At 39.7% G+C, this 20,139-nt stretch overlaps 1 protein-coding gene across 4 annotated transcripts in view; it reads left to right on the top strand.

Moving 5' to 3' along the window:
* SEH1H (Transducin/WD40 repeat-like superfamily protein) overlaps positions 1 to 20,139 on the top strand; it is a 110,790-nt gene that overhangs the window by 74,157 nt on the left and 16,494 nt on the right. For all 4 annotated transcript variants that reach the window (XM_087694568.1, XM_087694566.1, XM_087694570.1 and 1 more), the window contains exons 6-7: positions 14,390 to 14,502; positions 16,157 to 16,283. In XM_087694568.1, the coding sequence (XP_087550694.1) occupies positions 14,390 to 14,502; positions 16,157 to 16,283 (240 nt within the window). The remainder of the gene's footprint in view (positions 1 to 14,389; positions 14,503 to 16,156; positions 16,284 to 20,139) is intronic.

The raw sequence follows: 20,139 nt of genomic DNA, 5'->3' as shown, positions 1-20,139 counted from the left end.
ACACATTTCAAAGTAGTTGTAAATGTTGCCTTGTATTCAACTTCACAACTAGATGTGGCCACTACAGATTGCTTCTTGCTCAACCAAGAAATACATGAATCACCTAGCATGAAACAATTCTCACTATGGAGACCCTCGTGTCCAAAAATCCAGCCAATCACTGTCTATGAATGCATGCAAGGAAAGAATAGTGCCTTTAGGATAAAAAAGACACAATGTGTGAGTGTGTTTAAGTTAACAAAAGATGTGTTTAACTACTTGCCAATGTGTTGTACGAGGGCTGTGTATAAAGCGTGCAAAGTGAGAGACCCCAAACTGAATATCTGACACGTACAATAAACAACCAATAGCCTGTTGATAAAGAAAAACATCAATGGTTCTCCTGCCAAGTGTAAACGAGTGGCTTGTCTCAACGGGAGTAAAGATCAGCTTGCAATCTTGCATTTGAAAATGTTCAAGAAGTTGCCCAATGTACTTAGGCTGTTGTAAAATAATACCCCCCTCAAGCGTAGTAAATTGTATGCCAAGATAGTAGTGCAAGTGGCCAAGATTTTTCAAATGCAATTCAGCTTTTAAGACTAAAATATGTGTCTCATGAGGTCCAATCAACAACATGTCATCCACATAAAGAATGAGAATCAAGAGGTTATTTCCATTCTTGCAAACATAGTGTGCTTTCAGTGTGTGAATTATTGAAGCCAAGAGTAATCAAGTATGCATGTATCTTTTCATACCATGTCCTAGATGCTTGCTTAACAAAGCCAGTAGGAGGTTGAATGACATAAACATCCTCAAGAAGATCACAATTCACAAAAGTAGTCTTGACATCCAACTAATGCAGAGACCAATCATAATGAGTAGTCAAAGCAATGAGACTGCGAATGGTGGTCATTCGTGAAGTGGGTGCAAACGTCTTATCGTAGTCAAATCCATGTTGTTGGGCATAGACTTTGGCAACAATATGTACCTTGTAGCGATCAATGTTACCATCCGATCTTCGTTTAAATTTGTAAATCCACTTTGTGCCTTTAGCATACTTGCCAATAAGCAAGTCACACAACTGCCATGTGCCATTTTTATCAATAGAGTTTATCTCTAATCGCGTAGCTGCCATCTAGTATTCATTTTCTAAAGTATCATGTAAAGAAACAAGTTCCTCATTGCAAGCAGTAGCTACGAGTGTGTGTGCAACCAAGTTACCTTGTGCATGGCGAGTGGCTTTTCTAGTTCTACCAAGAAGACGAATAGACTGTTTGCTATCTCGTAATGTATCTAACAGTCATCTAGGGATTGTTTTAGCTTCTCAAATAGCAGCCCTCTCATCAGCCATTTCTTACTTAGCAATGCCGTGATCAATGGGTTGAATGTTAGGTTGCTGTTCAGCCTGTGCCTGCTGCTGTAAATCCTCAATAGGTTGTTGAAATTGACGAAAATCTGGTGCACTTTGCTGAAATAAAGACAATTAATGGTCAAACATGTCCATAGGCCCACCTACACAGGATTAATTTTTGTAGTCCATGAAGGGTTGACCAACATGTTTAGCGAATATCGCATCTCTACTAACAGAAATCTTGTTGGTGGAAGGTTGGTACAAGCCGTACTGTTTACTTTTTGCACTATAACAAAAAAAAAAGCATTTGATAGTCTTGTCTTTTAATTTTTGTTTTTGTGGTTGTGGCACCAAACCATATGCCAAACAAGCAAGATATGAATATGTGACATCATTGGTTTCTGGCCATTCCAAGCCTCATAAGGTGTACATTTAGTCAATGCTGTAGTTGAACTGCAATTCAGCACATACATCGCACACATGATAGCATTAAGCTAAAACTTTGGAGGCAGCTTATTGTGTGACAACATACAACATGCAATTTCCATCAAAGTGCGATTTTTTCTTTCAGCTACACTGTTTATTAAGCCTTTAGGGAACAAGGTTCATTTGCATAATTTACAGCACAAATATGAAAACAGAGCAAAGCAGTCCTTTTGACAAACAAGCTCCTTAACTTGTCTTCAAGTTAATATTTGTCTCTTGCCCATATATGAGAAATTATGTATCCCTTCTATCCAACAGAAGTCCCCGGTTCAAATCACATGGCACCATAATTTTCATCCATTATCTAGAACAGGATCTTCCAATGCCATTGATGTTGGGCTCATGGCAGTCTGTAAGGCGTACTGCATTGATGGATAATGCCCCTTTCAACCAAAAAAGAGTTGAACTCTTGTGACATATAAATGCCCTCGATCAGTACGTAGTGTAATCAGCTTGCATCCATTGCCGTTTTCAGCCGAGGCCAAAAAGGTTTTAAAGTATGCAAACACTTTTGTTGTGTCTCAAAGCATATATCCAACAATGATCAAGTCATGTCATCAATGAAGGTAACAAAGTACCTGTATCTTTCGATGGATTTGACATGCATGGGCCCATAAATATCACAATGTATAAGCTGTCAGCACGCATAGATGTACTTTTGGGAAATGAAGGACAATGCATTTTGCCAAGTACACAACTTTTACATACATTGTGAGTAGTTGCTTGCAATGGAGGAAGATCGAGCGCCATATCTTTGCATTTTAGGTGAAGCAAACTGCCATAATTAAGATGACCAAATTGAGCATGCCATAACTTAGCATCATCCACTATGATGGCATCAATGTGTAATGTGTACTTTGATGCTCTCTTATATAAATCAAGCTAATAGAGTCCATTGTACAATATACCAGTGACAATGAGGGCATCCCCATCACTATAGTCATAGACACTACATTGATCCATTTGGAATTTGACCACAAATCTAGCATATGTAATGGCTGAAATTGAAGGCAAATTTTTCTTTATGCCTAGCAAATACAAGACCTTTTCAAGGATAGTTTTTCCATCCACTGCAATAATGGGAACTTGACCTATGGCTTGAATTGTATACAAAGCATTGTTTGCACATACAATGGATCGCCCTTTTGTACATTTGCATATGATATGAACAAGTCATGAAAGGATGCTATGTCTTGGAAGCACCACTGTCAAAATACGATGTGCTGCAATTCTCAGCAATTGAAAGACCATGCTCAGGTGAACAAGGATAATCATATGAACAAGGCACAACAAAGGCATAAGACTAATCAATCTCCAAGCTGCCCAAATGTATAGTTGGATCCTTCACATTTGTTGAATTTTCAGCAAGATCCATGGCCGATTGTTTTTTCTTTTCACTTGCCATTGTGTTTTTTCATTCCTCAATAACTTGTCCCTTTTTCCTGCAATAATTGCATCTCTTTTTCTTAGCACCATTATCCTTGGTGCTTGAAGAAAGTATCAGGTAGACCAGCCAAGTTCATCAATATTAGCAAGCTACTATGTAATATCCTTGACATGTGTAATGTATGCATCCATAGAATCACCTTTTGTCATGTGCTTCGTTCAAACTACTTACGCAAATAGGCTACATGAGTCTCATTGCCCACTTGAAACAACGAAGCAAGCTTATCCCAAGCATCCTTGGTTGTTATGCATAATCGAATATGTGGGATGATCTATCTCTTGCATGAAAGTGCAATTAAAGCACGAGGTTGGGCATCACGCCCATCCCATCTCAACTGCTTTGCTGTGAGGTGTGTAGGAGGAGCATGGACAGAAGATCCCTAGGAGATAGTGGATGAGGTAGAAGAACTGGTGACATTCTCTGTAGCTGGGTACATGCCTAACTTCTAAACCACACAGATAATTGCGAGTTGCTTGGCAACAAGTACATTCTTCATCATCTATGCCCACATGGGATAATTCGTGCCATCCAATTTCTTTGAGTCTCCAAATATGTTGAGCAAATCATTTTGCCTTGCCATTGCTCATTGAAATTTTTGGTTTTTCTATAGCCAATTGCTGTCGAAAGTACAAATGTAGGTGCATCACAAACAGAAACCATAGACAAGACAAAGCTCATAATTTTTCCAAACATTGATGGTGTCAATGAAGAATACATAGTCGAAAGGGCTTTGCTGTGTACAAATGTCAATGTAGAAGGTGTAATTGGCCTCAATGTTAGTAAATAAGGAAAAATTTCACAAAAGATCCAAATTTGATTGGTAAAATATCGTGAAATTTGAGCTCGAATGTGAAAAGCCCTCAATTTTGGTGCAAAATTGAGCAGTTTTTGATTTTTGAATTTAAAACCCCCGCAATTTTTCTGACATTTGGGGTTTTCATACAAAAGGCTCAAAATTCGTGTCGAAATTTGGGGAAATTTGAGGTTTTGCTTATTAGGGGCGTTGTGCACATAACATGGGCGGTTTGGTGTGACTTGATTTTGATTAAGACTTGAAATTGATGGAAATATGTTGGGCTGGTCAAATCCTTGCTAGGGGGGGGGACTGACATGACAAATATGGACAACAAACAGAGTGTCGGTACGGAAAATGGTGTTGTTGAGGTAGAGTTGACAATGCGTAGACTGTTGGGGCAGGTTGTCATTGGTGCACAAGGCAGGTGGTAGGCATCAAGGGTCAACAAGGAAATTGACTGTTAGGGGTAGCGTGGCTCCTTGATGAGTAGTCATGAGACAGATTGGATAATGTGTAGACCGTCGGGCAAAGGCAACAAGTTTGTCGGAAGTCCTGAACAATTTGCAAGCTTGTGAGTGCAGGGAGGGACTGAAACAAGTTGTCGTGCATGTGAGCTTAGCAGGAAGTTCTCGTGGAGGTAGCCATGGGTTGACTACCCTTGCTGGATGAGATAGATAGCCCTTGACGTTGCTGGCACAGGCACACAGTAAGCAATCGAGCTCGAATTGAAGGTGGCACATAGATCGAGAAGGAGAGTAGCGGAGCTTGACTCAATGACGACTATTGTGGCACCCAAGAAAAGTGGTGGCGGTTGAGAGGTATGACTTTGATATCACTATTAGGTTAGGGTTCCAGCAACATATGCTTACTCATACACACTCACAGTGAACAAGAAGAGAGAAGAGAGTGCTGGAAGGTCACATCCACTATGTGAGGATGAATCAAAGTACAATCCCTAAGGTATCAAGTACCACATCCGTTGACAGGTATCTACATAAACCCTTCTCCAGCTTGAAGGTAAACAATGCTCGTGGGATAAGGGAGCGCTCACACTAGAACTTTGGAGGAACATGATAAGTGTGACATGTCATTGGTTGGTAACCAAGGCCAATGCTGTTTGGAATCTCCATAAAAGTAGGTTCTAGTGAAAATTTACCATTATGGAAGGGTGGGTCAATAAGAGTCCATCAGATGCAAGTCCAATAAGTTGTTCACCTAAATGGAAAAGAGTCCAAACATTTGATAGTCTTCTATTGTTTCAAAAATTACAACCCTCTTCGGTGATTACACTTTGCTTTGTTATATGATGTATTGCGTATACACTCCCATCTTTCTTCTAGTAGCGCGTTGTGCATGTTGTGTATGAGGTTTTACCTTGTTACGCTGATGTATTCATCCTATTAACTCAAGTAACATTACTATTTTAGCTCTAAACATGTGCTCTATTATCTATAATCCAAAATAACCAAGTTTTTGTTTTTTGTTTTTTTTAGTACTAATATTGTACTGTACCTTATAAAATCATTAGGTACCAATTAGTGCCGTATTTTATCATATCGTATAGTATCATATCTTTTGTCTTTGACAACCTTGGACCTAAGTAACACAATCCGATGCCATCACTACTTCACATTCACCACCAAGTATACCAACAATGAGAGAAGAAGATAGAGAAGAGAAAGGAGAGTAAGAAGATAGAGAATAGCTTTACCTTGCTTGATCCCCTACTCTCTTGCAATCTCACAATCTCAAATGTAATCTTCTGAGATATGAAGGATTGAAGCTCAGTTGAGAGAACAAAGTTGACAATGGAGAATGAAGACACGGCATGGTTCCCAACACAATTACCAAGAGTATAATGAAAGTACAAAGTACTCCCTTAAATCTTAGGGTTATTAATGTGCGCTCACACCCGAAAGGTTTAAAACATGATAAGTGACCGAACTATGTAACATAAGCACATAAAATACAAGATAATATAACTGGGGAAAAAAACCTTTCATAAGGAGAGTAAAAAGTGCCCTAGTGTCCTATTGCGGATCATTGATACCCCTCTGCAAGCGTAGGTGTGAGTCAAACCCAACAAACCCCCTTGGAGTGAAAAGTGATCTGCATACAAGGATTATCCACCAAAGGAGATCAAATTTAATCCATTGCAAAATGCTTTAAATTTGTCATGAGGAAGAGCTTTGGTGAAGATGTTTGCCACATTTTTGGTGGTAGGACAATAGACAAGGTTGATATCTTTTACATGTAGCCTGTCTCTGATAAAGTAATAGTAGATCTCCATGTGTTTCGTACGTGCATGAAACATTGGGTTCCATGCCACTACAATGGCACTCTGACTATTAGTAAACAAAGGAGTAGGCTGCGTGACAGATACATCAAGATCAACCAATAAACGTCTTAGCCATACACATTTTAAGTGTGGTAGTGAAAGCTGTCTTGTATTTAGCTTCACAAGATGATGTGGCAACATTAGGTTGTTTCTTGCTAAGCCAAGAGATGCAAAATGAGCCAAAAAGAAACAATTTCCACTCGTAGAGTGACCCGAATCAAAATAACCACCTTAATCTGAATCAGTGTAAGCATGTAGTTGAAGTGGTTCCCCCTTGGTGTGAAGTAGTCCAAGTGTGTCCTAGTACCTTGCAAGTAATGAAAAACACACGTCATAGCTTGGCAATGTGACATGTGTGGGTTGTGCATATATCCGCTCAGGTCTAAAATTGCAAACTGAATATCTTGCCTTGTGTTGCATAAATAATTGAGACATCTAATTGTCGAAGCATATGTATGGATGTCAAACAAGTCATTGTCATCATGCAAGGACAGCTTGAGTCTAGTCTCCATCGGTATACTAATTGGGTTGTAGTCTTATAAGCCAAACCTCTCAAGGAGCGTATCAATATATCCAGATTGTGACAATCCAATGCCTCTAGTATCATGAATGAGCTGAATGCCCAAACTGTAATGCAAAGGCCCTAATTCGAACATTTTAAAATTTTTGTTAAATGCTGAAATCAGAATGGCATGTGTCCCTATGAACAGAAGATCATCTACATAAAGACATGATCAACAGCGATCCCCCCTCTTTGTATACGTAAAGAGTACACTTTGATGGGCTGTTAATGAACCCTCGGCTGAGTAAAAAGATATCAATTTTTGCGTACCAAGCTCGTGGAGCTTGCTTTAAACCATTCAAAGCCTTTTTCAGCTTGCATACCAAGTGTTTGGATCCCTTAACTACTGAACCATTGGGTTGCTATACATACACTTATTTTTGAAGTTGCCCATATAGAAATGCAATTTTAATATCAAGTTGGTGGTACAATCCAAACATGATGAGCAGCCAAAGCAACCATATCAAGTTTTAATATCAAGTTGATGCACAATCCAACCATGATGAGCAGCCAAAGCAACCATAGACGGAATGGTAGTCATACGGGATGTAGGAGAATATGTCTCCTCATAGTTAATGCCCTTTGTTCGCGCGTAGCCTTTTGCTACAAGCGTGGCTTTATACTTATCAATGGATCTATCCGCTTTTCTTTTCAGCTTATAGACCCACTTTGTACCAACGGCTATTCTTTTCAATAGGCAATGTCACTAAATCCGAGGTTTGATTCTTTCTGTGATAGAACTAAATTCAGTTTGCATTGCTGCCATCCAATGCACACTTCCTTGTGCATCATCAAAGCAATCAAGCTCCTCATCACATCAAGTGTGTGTGCTATCATAACAAACTCCATAGTATTAGCATGATCATTCAGACGGGCTTGTCTTCTAGTATGACCAACAATAGGAGCATCTAAATGACTATGTTTCATAGTCTCCAAGTACTATCTAGGCATTTACCTAGCTTCTTGAGTATGTACAAGCTTCTGCTGAATCTCAAATTCAGCATCTTACTGAATATTTAGATCAGCCATAGGCTGAATTTCTGCATTGCTCAATGGAGCAGATGATTGAACATTGTGTTCATTTATTGAAAGTCTAGTTGTATCACCAAAAGAAATGGACAGCAGCCCTTCAAACACATCATTTGCAGCCTGATATGTATCAAAACTAGCAAGAGATAATTTTGATTTTTCATCCAACATCACATCTCTATTGACAAAGACTTTCTTGGAAATGGGATCATGTAGTCTATATTCTTGCTCTCATTGTTGTACCCTACAAAAATGTGTTTGACAGCCTTGTTGTCCAACTTCTTTCTTAGTACTTTGGAAATATCAGTGTACGTGAGACACACAAAAGTATAAAAATGGCCAACTGAAGGTTTCGGTAGTTCCAAGCCTCAAAAGGCGTAACATTTTTACATGCCTTGGTAGGGCACTTGTTCAAAACATGACAAGCACACATAATTGCTTCCGTTCAAAAGGCATGTGGCAAAGTCTTAGCTTTTAGCATACATCTGGCCATCTCCATGAGTAGCCATCTCCATTTTGTTGTGGAGTATATATAGTAGTATACTGATGGACAATGGCTTTTTGCTTTGAAAAAATTATTCAGCAAGGAGACATGCATTTCCCCCCTCGGTTCGAATAGAGCGTCTTAATCGTACAACCAAATTGATTTTCAGCAAGTGCAACAAAAGCCAAAAAATTCATTTTACATCTCTGACTTTTGCATGAATGAGTAGACCCAACAAAAACGAGTAAAGTCATCAATGAAGGTCACGAAATAACAATATCCACCCAATGACTTTGTATACATAGGTCCACATACATAACAAGCGATATCACGAGGAAATAAGACTCGATGCATTTTTTTCAAATTGCATTCCTCACAAATATGCTCGTGAGGTCTCTCCAAGAGAGATAAGCCATCTAGTATTTGAATATGTTGCATAAGCATTAAACTGCCATGGTTAACATGTCCTATGCGAGCATGCTTGTTATAAGACATGTCACAGACAAGGACTACACAGCCAAAAAGAAGCAGAGAAAGACTAGAAAGACCAAGTCAAAAAGTGAATGAAGAAGCTCATTTTGCCCAGGCAGGAAAAAATGGAGGAGAAAACAAGCTTTTAAAAAACGTGGGAGACCACTGAATATTTTAGCGGGGTCCTCTCAATGATGAAGGAGGTCCTCTCAAAGATGAAGGATGCTCTCTCAAGGATGAAGAAGAGCCTGCGAAGGCTCTTGCAAGGAAAGTACGGAGCACAATGTAATTCATTTTATAAAAGTGCCAAGCTCCATCTTGTGTAAGTTGTAAAGTCTTAACGGACATAGGTAAAGAAATAAGGCAACTAGAAGGGAATAGAGAAGGAGGACCTTGGCAAGATGCTTGGTTATGTAAAAAAGGAAATGTGTGCCCAAGGGATATAGGGTTTTGTATATAGACTCAAAAAGTGAATGAGGAGCTAATTCTTTGGTGTGTGGAAAAAGTGGTCTCTTTTTCTTCTCTTCTTCTCTCCTTCTTGCTTGTTTGTGTGTGCTTGAGAGAGGGAGTGAGTGTATGAGGGTGAGGGATCTGGGAGAAGAAGCTCTCCATCATCTCCTTTCTTCTTCTTCTCTCCTCTTCTCTTCTCTTGCGCATGGCCATGGAGGATGGAGCTCAAAGGAGGGGGCTTGAGGTTGCTTGAGGTTGCATCTCGAATTGTGGAGCTACCGGTGTGCTTGAGGGAGAAGGCTTCTCATTTGCATATCAAGGTAAGCTCACTACACCCCCTAGGATTGAAGGTGCACCAGCTAGGTGAGAGATAGCCATTTGTGCTCGCTTGACACACTTGAAGCAATAAGTGGTCTGTAGGTCTTAGCAGTAAAGCTTGAGCTTCCACTACAATGCTATAATTGTGCTTGTGACATAGCAAGAGTAAGAGTAGATTCTAAATAGACTAATTGATCAATCGAATAGACATCTAGCTCATAGAGTCCATGAGATAATGTTTCAATCCAAACTAAAGTCAAGAATTCTTTATCCTTGAATGTACATTTGTCATCATCAAATGTGATTTGCATACCGCACTTTGCTAAAGAAGAAATGGACAATAAATTCTTCTTTATTCTTGGCACATATAATGCATCTTGTAAACGGAGAGTAGAGCCATCAATGACTTTCAAGACAATCTCCGCAATACCTTTAACACGGTAAGAAGCATTGTTGTGGCACATTGCAGAGACTTGTCAATAGGAGCTGCAATAAAAGAGGAAAACAAATCCTTGTGGGATGCAATGTGCTTAGAAGCACCACTATCAAAGAACCAAGTGCTAGCATCCTTAGTGGGGATAAATGCTCTATCAGCCCAAGATGAGCATAACTGCAAGTGTAAAAACAATAGTCACGTTCTACAACAAAAGATGTCCCTAACTTCGTGATGTAGTGACTTTGCTTCTCACAATAGTGGCACTCGCTCTTCTTGGCTTGTGCGCCCCTTGTTTCTTGTTGCTCTGTGAAGTACCTGAACTTTCAGAACTTTGTGGAGTAGTTTTAGTGTAGTTGTTCTTGCCCTTTTGCCTCACCATACAAGCCTCTTGAGAGGATATAGCATTCACCCCATTGTTCTTTCTTGTTTGCTCTTCTTTTAGGAGCAAACTAACTAACCGAAGAAAGGTAAATGTTGCGGAGAAATTCTCATGGTGAGATTTAGGGCCGTATGAAAGGCTAAATAAGAGGGCGACAGAATTCAAAGTTGTAGAGATCAACTGTGCTTTTGAACAATACTCGTCTACATTCAGCAACTGCTTACGCAAGTCTAAAATCTTGTTAAGATAATCTTGCATGGCATCACCTTCATCCATCTTCACATTCTCAAGTTATTTTTCCAAGAAAGATATGCATGTCTCATTTTTTTCAGCACATATCGGCTAAATTATAAGCCATGCTTCTTGTGAAGAAGTTGTTGACCATATATGCGGGATTATAGACCCTTTGAATTGCCATTGCAATCAGTGACAATGCTTGAGCATCTTGTGTGTCCCAAGCCTTTGTACTGTTGATATTTGGCGAAGTGGCTGAGTTGGAGGGCGCTTTTGACCATGTCCTCTTGTGGTAGGTGTTGCAGGAGCCACAACTCCAAGATGGACTTCCTCACTACTAACATAATCCCAAAGGTTTTTTACAATGCGTCCCAAAGGTTTTTGGCAATCCGCGCATTCTTCATCATAAGAGATCAGTGAGAATAATTATTGCCATCCAATTTGTCCTCCTTGGATACTTACGTGAATACATCACTCTGTCCCTGATTGGCCATGATAAATATCACTGGGGTTGTTGGCACAATTGGATCTAATGTTCAGCCTCTAATGTTCAGCCTAGCAATATGTCCCTGAACATTAGCATTGGCAGATAGATCTCATTCGGCACTCTGACTTACTCCCTCGGGAGGACTTACTTCCCTGGCATATGGCAATTTCCTCTGCGTCTTTGCCATGACTTTTGTAACTCTTTTGTCGTTTAGTACTTTATAAATATAACATCCATTACGAAAAAAAAAATCATTGCTTCAAAGAACACAAAAGCAAGAACTGAATCCGAAAAATTATATGCTGTAATTGACAAATCCGTGTCACACTTTGTCAAAACTGTCCAATGTATAGGCTGTTGAATGCACAAACAATGCTCAGCAAGATGATCAATGTAAAAGCCCCAAGATTTTGCTGTTCAAAATGCACATTTTCAGTCTATTTTAGATTGAACATGTAGTACATGTGCCAATGTCTGGTTAAAACCAAAAAGCCTTAAAATTTTTGGCTCGCTTTACAAGAAATCTCTGCAATAAGTGTGTCCAAGACACAAGACTACCTGAGCAAAAAAACCTTTAATGTTGAGCTAGCAGAGGGACCGGTAGGTGGCATGGGCTAAAGCTAGGTGGAGCTAAGCGGAGCTGACAGGTGGCAGGCTGTAGGTGAAGCAACTACAAGTGGTGATTAGGAGGATTGACACAGATGATGTGGGTGGCAATGTTGGCCAAAACGTTGGGGGGTGTTGCGAGTTGAGGTTGGTGGCATGTGCTGTGTCAACTGCTAGTGCCGGGGTTGTAGTTGGACCAAGGGCTATAGGTGGACAGAAGGTCGCTGACAAGTTTGAAGAGCTAGGCTGCACAAAGCATGAGCTCTAATACCAAATGTGAGATATGGAGGATCAAAGCTTAGTTGAGAGAACACAGTTGATAGTGGAGAGAGAGAGAGTGAAGACACGACACGACTCCCAATACAATTGCCAAGAGTTATGACCCTTAAACCTTAGGGTTCTTAATGTGCATCCATACCCAAAAGGTGTAAAACACGATAAGTGACCGAATTGTGTATTATAAGCACATAAAAGAATAGATAATGTAATTGGGGCGAAATTCCTCTCATAAGGAGAGTAAAAAGTGCCCTAGTGTCCTACCGCGAATCACCGACACTCCTCTGTAAGTGTAGGCGCGAGTCAAACCCAACAAATCTCAAACTCAAATCTCTTGTCATGAATGGAAAGAAGAAGAAAATCAAGAAGAAGATGAAGAGCTTTACTATCTCAATTTCTCACTCAACACACCACTTACTCTCTCTCTCTCTCTCTCAACAATCAATACTAGGTGATATAATAGGAGAAGTGAATGTAAGGCTTCAATAGTTGCATTGACAAAGCGTCTATGAAGGTTTTGAGATGAGTGCCATTCCCATGGCACTCACGTTAGACGCAGACGTATGATTGTTGGGATGGTCGATAAAACAGTAGTTTTGATGGAGAGAAATGCATGCTACTGTGTAAGAACTATGATTGATAAGGGTGATGTGCTTGCCTATTGATGGAAAACTCGTATTGAAGAAAGTGGTGCTCCTGTTGATGCTGTACATGATGTCCAAAAGGATATGGCTCAACAATAGAAATATGATATGATATGTACCTAAAGGATGGCGGATGGCATTGCTGAATACGAGATCATAGTACAGTGAGGATCATTGATGGCATAAAGGATCACTGATGGCCTTTTGCAAAAAATCTTGCAAGACAACTTGTGCCCTCCGTAAGGGGTGTGTCTAACTAACTTATGCAATGATTTGTATGTGTACACACGCAATTGGGAGATGGCTCAAAGTCTAAGCAAGCTTGAGATAGGTTGTTAAAGAGTTATTCTGTGGGTGATAGGTTGTCCAAGCATGTCTAGGATGTCGTGCCCTTGATGTTCCCCGAGAGTTTGTAGCCAAGGAAGCGCTAAGGGGTTAGAGATGGAGACAACGGATTGAAGCCATTGGACACACCTAATTTGACGACCCTTATGTGTAGTAAAATGTGAGTGCACCTAACTAATTACGTAGTCCCCTCCTTAAAAAAAATAAAAAAAGAGTTTGAATGGATGAATGATGCAAGTGAATTACTTCTTAGGGATTGATTGCAGGGTGCATGAAAGACACCCTTTGTTTAGAAGATTGGGTTTGAAGGATTCACAAAGCTGAATGGATAACTGTGAATAGAAGGAATGTGTACATTGTGCAAATTTTCTACCCACCATGCCTTCTAGCAAGGCTACACAATAAGAAGAAAACAGTATAGTATGCAAATGGAGTCTCATTATAACAATGAGATCAACACTGGTGTTGATACCAAATAAAAGAGGTGGTAGGCTATCCTCATAGGGAGTTAGTGGCTGTTGTAAGAGCTTGACTATCAAGCAAAGATAATTGCAAATAATTGTTCATGCACAATCTTAATCAAGGTAAAATGGTCTCCCTTGAATGATTGTCTAGAGAGGAAACTCCTTTTCTCCTGCAAGTTTAGTCAAGTTTGCTTAGTATTGTCTCCACGCATGCATGATGGGAACAGCAAAGCACCACTCTTTTTGTTCTAAGTGCCATGGGGTTCCTTGTCATCCTGTCAAACCATCCATACCATCCTACTATCCAAGGTGTCCTTTTACTTTTTCATCACAAATCCATTTGACATTCTCTTCCACTTACTCTTGTTTGTTTTATGATTTCAGAAAAAGTTTGATTTCCTTTTCTAGATGTGTCCCTTGTTTTGTTTCTGAAGGTTTTCAATTTTCTCCTTGCAAGCAATCAGTTCTGACTTGAGCTCCTCAACTATTTCCCCATATCAGTTTGTCCTCCTATGCTAACTCTTTGGTTTTCTCTCTCTGCTTTATTTCTTTTGGCTTGACACACATAATTTTTGCTTCAGCTCTTCAGCTCAACACATCCATTTCATGCTGGATTCAAGGTTGTCACTTTTCGGCATTGAATACATTTGAGTTTTCCACTTCAGAGATTATGTCATCTGCAATCTCTTCCCTCTTCATGCATACTGTAATGCGTACTGTTTCTATGCATGAGAGAGAGAGAGAGAGAGAGAGAGAGAGAGAGAGAGAGAGAGAGAGAGAGCTAAATGGTACTGAACTCTGTCGAAGATATGGGAGTTTGAGCAATCACGACAACGGTGGTTTTGCGTTGCAGAGCTAAAAGAAGCTGATGAAGAAAAGTGTCCTGTTAATCATGTTGCATGGGCACCCAACATTGGAAGGTGAATTTCATTTGAGATGCTGTTCGAGCTACATATCTGTGATGTACAAGTTGTTGATTCTATCAGTGTTAGGATAGAAGGTTATGATTGCTGGTTCCTTGATGCTTACTGACGGTGGCAGATATTGATTGCAACTTGTTGAATTTCTAGGTCATTAATCGGACACTATTTTCTGCTGAATCTTTTTTAATGGCTTCATGTGCTTGTGTTTCTTTCTGGGGACGGGAGAGATTAAGCTGGCCAGAATGGCATCTGCTCGATTCTTTTATTGTGTTACTAGATTGAGTACATATTATGCTCATTGATTGCAGCTTTAAAAGTTCCACATGCTACGATCGTGTTGAACTCATATCCAAGCAATCAAGTATCATCTTTTACCAGCTTTGCCTTGCTACTATCAGAATTTAGTATTCTGCACAGTTACAGTTTGTTAAAGAGGGGAAAGAGGCATGAAATGAGTTATTAGAAATGGTAACAAAAAATTGATACCATGCCCAAAAGTTTGAGAAGTATGCACAGCTACAAAGTTAAAAACTTTCAGTCTGCATTATGCATTAGATTATAATGCATCTATTAGAATGACACAAATGTGGAAGGGAACCATGAGTGTATAGATTTGAAAAAGAGCACATAAACACATAATTGAACAGATTCCATTTGTGTACAACCATAGAGAAGACAACTGCTGTCACTGTTGTGAGGGATTGCAAGAGTAGACTGTGAGCAGTGACATTTCATGGCTGCTAGGCACACTTATCAGGCTGTCATTCAGACACCTGTATAGGGATGGCTCAATTGTCCCAGGCCTCATTCTGTAGTCAATGTATACTCCAGTTCTTTACTCTTACTTGGAGAGAGGGAGACTGAGGTACTGCTTACCATCACATGTGCCATCAATGTTCAATCTTCTCTGCATTCAACACTCTGTGTTCTTCTGTTTCTATTGCTTTGCTTAATTTCACATGATATCAAGTGACCAGTGTTGCTAGTTTTGTGCTTTGTGTACGGCTGCTATTCATTGTTTCACATCTCAAAGCGCTGCTTTGTGCTGCTCCCCAACTTGCTGCATAGTGGGCGACCTGATTTACTGATGACCTAAGCTGCTGAACTTTGTGTTTTTCACTGTCGGAGCTCCAGAATCTTGCATTTGCTGCCTCTGTGTCAATATGGACTGGACAAGACATTGAAGTGAGTCGAAAACTCCAAAATTCTTGACCTTGATGGACAATTTTCTCCTTCCCCAATCTATGTGCTGCTTATGGGAGGTATTTCATGCAATAGGTAAGTCAAATGATGAACAATTCTATGTGGATTTGTTATCTAACCTAGCCTGAGTCAGTCATGCCATCTTCCCTTAGGTAATGGAAGCGTGTTGATTTGGCTGAAGCCAATTCCAGACGTGCCACCATAACAAATAAATTTAGAGATGTTGTGAAACTATGTATATCTGGTCTTCATTCATGGCGATAAAAACAAGTCATTAGTGTACGCTTGATGTGAAGCATCAGGCTACAGAAGTGCCTACAATTTTAGTTCTGTTGTTTTTTTAATTTGCAGTTAACTTATTTGGCATTCATTCATGAGTTTTAGAGAAGCCTTTTTTTTTTTGCTATACACCATGGACCATGTAAGATAGTCATATGCTTTTGTGTAGGTTGTTTGATATGATAGCAGTTGCTTCCGGAAATGGAGTGTCAATATGGCAAGTACAGTTTTCTGCAGTAGAACATGAAAAAATGTCTACAAAACGGGTCACACGTCTATCAAGCTTTGTTAAGGAGGTGAGGAGCTACGATTTCTAGAGTACAATACAATGGTCAAGTATTTTCATGTTCCTTGTGTTGGAAGAATCTATTTCAAGTTAAAATAGTATGGAATTTTCACATTGTGTGCACTATAAAGTACTAGATTCATAAGAGAGTATGGACACTGCATACATGGTACCTTTTCCATGGTATGGGTGTTGTGTCTGCTTTATATGAAGGTACTAGATTCAGAAGAGAAATTGGACATAGCATTCATTATAACTGTGCTATCATGGTGTTCTCTCACAGTTTAGGTTGTGCTAATCCCTAGATTTCCTAAGACTCCTCAATATCTGGCTTTGTATTGGAGGACTGCTTCAATGGTGATAGACATGGACTTGTCTAACCCATTAGGATGCTTTGTCCTTGTTAGTGAGTGCTCTTGGACATTGAGAATTCTTGATGAGCAAGAATATGATGGGTAAAATCTTCTGAGATCCAATGTAGAGTCTGATGGTTCTCTGCTGCTATAAGAGAGATTATTTCATTTTGGATGTCTTGCACAGAAATGCGAAAAAAGAAGGTGCTCAGCATCTCCACAATTGGGAACAATAACAGCAAGACTCAGTGATGCTTTGGTTGGAACAGAATAACAGCAAGACTCATCATGTGCTTTGATGTTGCTATCATAGTCTTAGTTGTACCTTGGAAGACCATCCTAAGGGCTTGTCTCCACACCTCTTGGGCTCTAGGGAAGCCCCTAAGATAGTGCCTTTGAGTCTACTCTAGATCTCCATTGTAGGATTATTCATGTTCGATGGATGAAACAACTCATCCATTCCAGCTTAGGCTCCAGCCATCTGATGCCACCCACACTCACCAAATCACTTCTATGATTGTTTAATAAGTTGTTATATTATATCATAGACAAAGTACATAAGAAAATACAAGAGTACAAAAGTCAGGGCAGCATCACAGAGGAGACTGCCTGATGCCAAGAAAGTAAGTCATCTCTAGCCAAGATATCAGCATCCTATATAAGATCAAGCTGCCGTTGAAGAAGTCCCTTAAGCTTTGCAACATGACGCTGGATACCTGAGGCGACATTAAAGACAAATGCGTTGCAAGTGACCCAAATACGCTAGTGCCCCTAAAATTCGAAGAAGTGAAATAGAATCTTCATAAGAGGTTGCGTGGGACCATGATATTCTGCTCTACCAAATACGGAATCAAAGGGATGCAAACCTGGTCCCCACCACCACATGCCAAATGTTCGAGAGGCGGACCCAAATCTTTTGAGCAAAAGGACAAGAGATGAATTTGTGACGGGAAGACTCAACTGTAGTGATATAGAAGAAACAATTCCCATTAGAAATACCCTTGGGGTGAAGTGTTGATGCAAGGGCAGGGTCCCCCACCAAAGCCCTCGAAATGAATACCTTACATTTGAATGGTGTCTTGTTGATCCATCCCTCCATTATTGTCAATTTCCACTAGATTGTCGATTTGTGCAATCCCCAAGATGCATTGGCTTGGATGGTCAACATGTGCAGTCTCGGATCATAAGATGATAAATCTGATTAATTGAGGAGGATAGAAGGGTCAAATGCCTTGTAAGATCCCAATCCTACTAGGGAGAATTAGAATTCGGAATGGGAAAGGGATGTAAGTCTTGCAAAAGATAAGAGATTTTGCCCCCCAAAGATCACGGTAGCCACAAGAGACCTAGAAGTCCCATCAGATAGTGCAAATACATCAATGTGCCTTGAGGCAAGAAAGTGGCATTGAGCACGAAGGTCAATCCAAGGTGAGTCACACTATTAAACTTTGGTCTCTCTTTTGATTTTCCCTCCCAAGAAAGCAAATGAGACACTGCTAAAATCTCCATTTGCAATGAGTTAGCCGCCAGTTTATTCTCATCTAGATGCCATTGGGCCTTGCAAAGCACCATCTTCCATGAACACACCAAATAGTTAAGAAGAGGTGTTGCAAAGGTAGAGAAATGACCTTAAGCATAAGCACATGCCACCACGAACCTTGAATTTGCATGTCAGCATACCAAAGGCCCCCATCCTCAAGAAAAGAATTGCAATAAGATTCCAAGGTTGTTGGCCAACACCCAGTGCCTAAAACAAGCACCTATGAAAGGGCTTTCATATGAGTCTCCACATCCAAAATAGACCCACCTCCCATGAAAGAGGACATATTATGATTAAAGAGACATAGCAAGGCCTCAAGAGAGGTGTACCTAGAGTCAAGGGGTACACTTGGGAGTCAATTTACAATAGTATGAGACACTAGGGCACCACAGAAGGATCAAGAGGAGTAACAATACTCATCTGAGATGAGCTATAGAACTAGCCATGCATTATGGCATACGATCTTGAATCTCAATATATGTAAGTGAGGGTGGAGATCTCACAATATTGGATGTTATATATTGCACAATTGTATTTACCTCTAAAATGATTCAGGTGGCATGCTAATGGGGAGATACAATGGTAGGAGCCGAATGAAGATGGAGAAGCGAATAAGGAGTTACCATCACCCTCTCTAGACTCATCATATAGCATTATAAACTACTATTGATTGGGAGAGATTCTTCTTGTGGGAGATTGTAATGGTAGGAGATAGAGTAGACAATGTGGTATATATGAATTCGGGGATCTAGGGAGGCAATTGGTGATTGAAATACGATAATTTAGCCTCGTCCAAGATATAAGTAGAGATTGGAGGAGATAACACACATTGTGGTCAAGAGCTCCTTATAGGTACTATCCATTCTCGAACCTTGGGGATTACGGTTAACATATAGGTCAATACTTGTACAGAGGTGCAATAGTAGCAAATAATAAGACTTTTATCACATTAAAAAAATGACTAGTATTTGAACATGGTATCCTAAAATGTGTTTTGCTAGCATTGAAACACGAAACAGCTGAAACGTTTCACTAAAACACTAAACACCCAGAGTGAAATGGTTGATTGAAACAAGATTTGAAAATGAAAAAGAAAAATTTTTGTGCTTTTTTTAGAGTTCTTAAATACTTTGCATATATAATAGATTATCAACATGAAAAGGTTTCCATGGTATACATGTGTAAGTCACAACTCATTATTTATAAAGAAAACTATATGACATTTATTGTTCGATTGTTTCACTTGGCGTTTCGCTTGGCACTTGCCCAAAGGTGAAATGCTTTGGCTTGAAATGCAACATTTCAAGGGTGAAACATTTGGAGGGTGAAACATTTTGTTGTTACCTTGAATTTGAATGCAATAGAGTTCTAATAATGAATTTTTTGTAATGGCACCTATACAAAAATAGGTCTTTCCATTATTTCTAAGGATCTTTAAGTTGTTGGCAAAGGGGGGTATCCTCGATGGCATTGCCATTTTGGGAATGTCTCTTGTACCACAATTTGGTTTGGGGTTAAGACTAGCGTGACTTGATCACACACTGAACAATGTGGTCTACGACATTTAACAACATGTGAAATTACAATGTGCTATTAATTCACATTTCATCCATGGAAACACATTTTTAATACCTTTTGCACATTAATTTAATTGTTTACAAATCTTATGGCAACTATGAAAAACATAACAATTTGTCTTTGTAAGGCTACAACAAAATATCTATTTAGCAGAGACTACTAAGATCGTTAATCTAAGATCTCATTTGCATGCAAATCCCCTTGAGCCCAATGTTGCAATAAGAGACATATAGTGATCATAAGAACTCTTTAAAGCTTAGGTCACTATGTCATCTAATTATATACAATAGGATGGAGATGTTGCCTAGAGATAGGGTATTGTTCTCCTTTGAATCCTTCTACTCTAGTACAATGGTGTACGTCTTGGGCTCCATTGAGACAATGGAGCTAATTAA

The sequence above is a fragment of the Lygodium microphyllum genome, chromosome 15 (genome assembly GCF_053477565.2).
Source record: "Lygodium microphyllum isolate KBCC chromosome 15, Lygodium_microphyllum_v1.1.10, whole genome shotgun sequence".
Classification (NCBI taxonomy): Eukaryota; Viridiplantae; Streptophyta; class Polypodiopsida; order Schizaeales; family Lygodiaceae; genus Lygodium; species Lygodium microphyllum.
This window is presented reverse-complemented; position numbering and strand designations above follow the sequence as displayed.